The 2,315-nt window shown below is 41.5% G+C and overlaps 1 protein-coding gene across 1 annotated transcript; it reads right to left on the reverse strand.

Annotated features, from left to right (window-relative positions):
- Window positions 1-936: 936 nt before the first annotated feature.
- On the reverse strand, window positions 937-1,884 carry LOC102912081 (olfactory receptor 7G2-like). The gene has a single exon (XM_006992704.4). The coding sequence runs from the start codon at window positions 1,873-1,875 to the stop codon at window positions 937-939; it is 939 nt and encodes a 312-aa protein (XP_006992766.3). The 5' UTR covers window positions 1,876-1,884.
- Window positions 1,885-2,315: the final 431 nt, after the last annotated feature.

The following is a 2,315-nucleotide window of genomic DNA, read 5'->3' on the forward strand; positions in this document are numbered from 1 at the left end:
AGTTGATTGAGATTTCTCAGCAGAATGCCCAGACTATGAGACATAGCCATCGCTGACCAGATGCTCCTTCCCAGAAAGGTGTATGGATATAGACTGGCATAACAGCATGACATTATAGAAAAATAGAACATACCCAGGCAACACTATAGGAAAAATACCCAGGTAGCTCTGTAGGATACTTACCCAAATAGACTATAAGTGGCAAGTGAGGAGATGTAATATTGGAGAGATAGACTCTCAGATTTGGAGTCAGGTATGATGAATGGCAGGGACCTACAGAGACAATGATCCATACCAAAGGATGGCTTAACTGGAAGTTTTTGATTCAATTAAAAGAAGGATCAGATGCCCAAAGGAGAACTCAGGAATCTATCTTAGGTCTTGGCACCAAATGTAAGTAGGAGCAGCAAGAAACCACTGAACACAGACAGACTCCATGGAAAAGAAATAGAGGATTTAATGAAAAACTATCAGGGCACGTCAGATAGCACAAGATAGTGCCAAGCTGTGAACATTTGTTTGGTTATACAGGGGCAAATGTGGAAGGGAGGAGCTCCAATACTGGAATAGGCAGGTGGGATATGATGGGGACTCTGGAGATGCATCAGTTATGGTCAAAAGCACTCAGGTGCCAACTGCTAACATCAGGAAATTTCAGGTGTGTATGCTGCAGACAGAAGTGCTCAGCCAGCCATTCAAGACTTTTTGAGAATTTCATTTTGAGAATCATCACCCTGAAATATTGTCATCAACACTGACAATTTGGTCTCCCTGTCTTGGAGACCTAACAATCAGGATCCCAGAACGTGCTTAGTCATTTAATTATTCAGACACTTAAAAGAGTGTGGTTGAGAAGCATCTGATAATTTGGATGAGAAAGAATTCTGTTTCCTTTATGGCTCACCCTAGAAATTCTAGTCGAAAGGAAATGATGTATCACAAAGGAGATCGTATTCTACTGATGAGTCTCTTCAAGGCTTCTTTCATGTCTCTGTTCCTCAGACTATAGATAAAGGGATTCATCATTTGAGGGACCACAGAGTACAGAACTGAAGCCACAGCAGTCTTCCTGGATGATTCTGTAACTGTTGAGCTAATGTAGACCCCAAAACCTGTTCCATAAAATAAGGAGACAACTGAGAGGTGAGACCCACAGGTGGAAAAGGCTTTATATCTTCCTTCTGAGGATGACATTCTCAAAACAGTGGATGCAATTTGACTATAAGACAAAATGATGCCAGAGAGAGGAACACCACCAAATACAGAACAAGAAATGTATATAAGAATGTTGTCAATAAGAGTGTTGGAACAGGCAAGTTTAGTAATCTGTGTAAGTTCACAGAAGAAATGTGGGATTACCAGTTCTGTGCAGAAGGACAGATGTAACACTATCAGACCATTCACAAGGGCATTTATTATGCTCCCCATCACAGAAAATATTATCATTAAGATACAGAGACAGGGGTTCATAATGATCCTATATCTAAGTGGATGACAAATGGCAACATAACGGTCATATGCCATTGCTGCAAGAAGACAGTTTTCCATGCCAGCAGACAGCAAGACAAAGCAGACCTGAGTCAGGCATCCTGCATAGGTGATGCTCTGGTCTTGTGTTTCTATATTCACCAGCATCTTTGGAATTGTGCATGTGACAAAAACGATGTCATTAAGGGAAAGACCAGAAAGAAAGAAGTACATGGGGGTGTGGAGATGGGAGTCTGAGGTGGTAGCCAGAATTATCAGCAGGTTTCCTAGGACTGTAACAAGATACATGAAAAGAAAGATACTGAAGATGATGAGTTGCAGCTCTGTGTCATCTGTGAGTCCCAGGAGAATGAATTCTGAAATAACTGTTTGGTTTACAGATTTCATGTTTGTGGTGAATCTGGTGGGGGGAAAATGGGGCAAACAGATAACAAACTACATGAACAACAGCAATATCAGAAGTTAAAACATTAGATAAGCAGCTCTGTGGACACCTTGATTTTGGCCTTTAACCTCCAGAGCAGTGAAAAAAGTAATTTCTTACTTCAATCTTCTTACTTTACAGTCTGTAGCTTCTTTGTAGTTCACAAATCTTTGCCCCATGAGTATAAGATATGCCCAATGGAGGCTGGAGAGGTGATTCATTGTGTTAAGTGCATGCCCCACAAGCATAGTGACCCGAGCTCAAACCATCAGAATCCACAGTTATGCTAGTTGGGTACATAGGCCCATCTGTAATCCCAGCCTAGGGAGACAAAACATGCGATCACCAGAGCAAGCTGGCTACTGAATCAAGCCTTATGATGAGTTCTGGGTTTGTTTGAGAG

The sequence above is a fragment of the Peromyscus maniculatus genome, chromosome 7 (genome assembly GCF_049852395.1).
Source record: "Peromyscus maniculatus bairdii isolate BWxNUB_F1_BW_parent chromosome 7, HU_Pman_BW_mat_3.1, whole genome shotgun sequence".
In the NCBI taxonomy this organism is placed as follows: domain Eukaryota; kingdom Metazoa; phylum Chordata; class Mammalia; order Rodentia; family Cricetidae; genus Peromyscus; species Peromyscus maniculatus.

Excerpts from the sequence above, each read along its gene's own strand:
- LOC102912081 (XM_006992704.4), bottom strand. The coding sequence starts at position 1,875 with ATGAAATCTGTAAACCAAACAGTTATTTCAGAATTCATTCTCCTGGGA.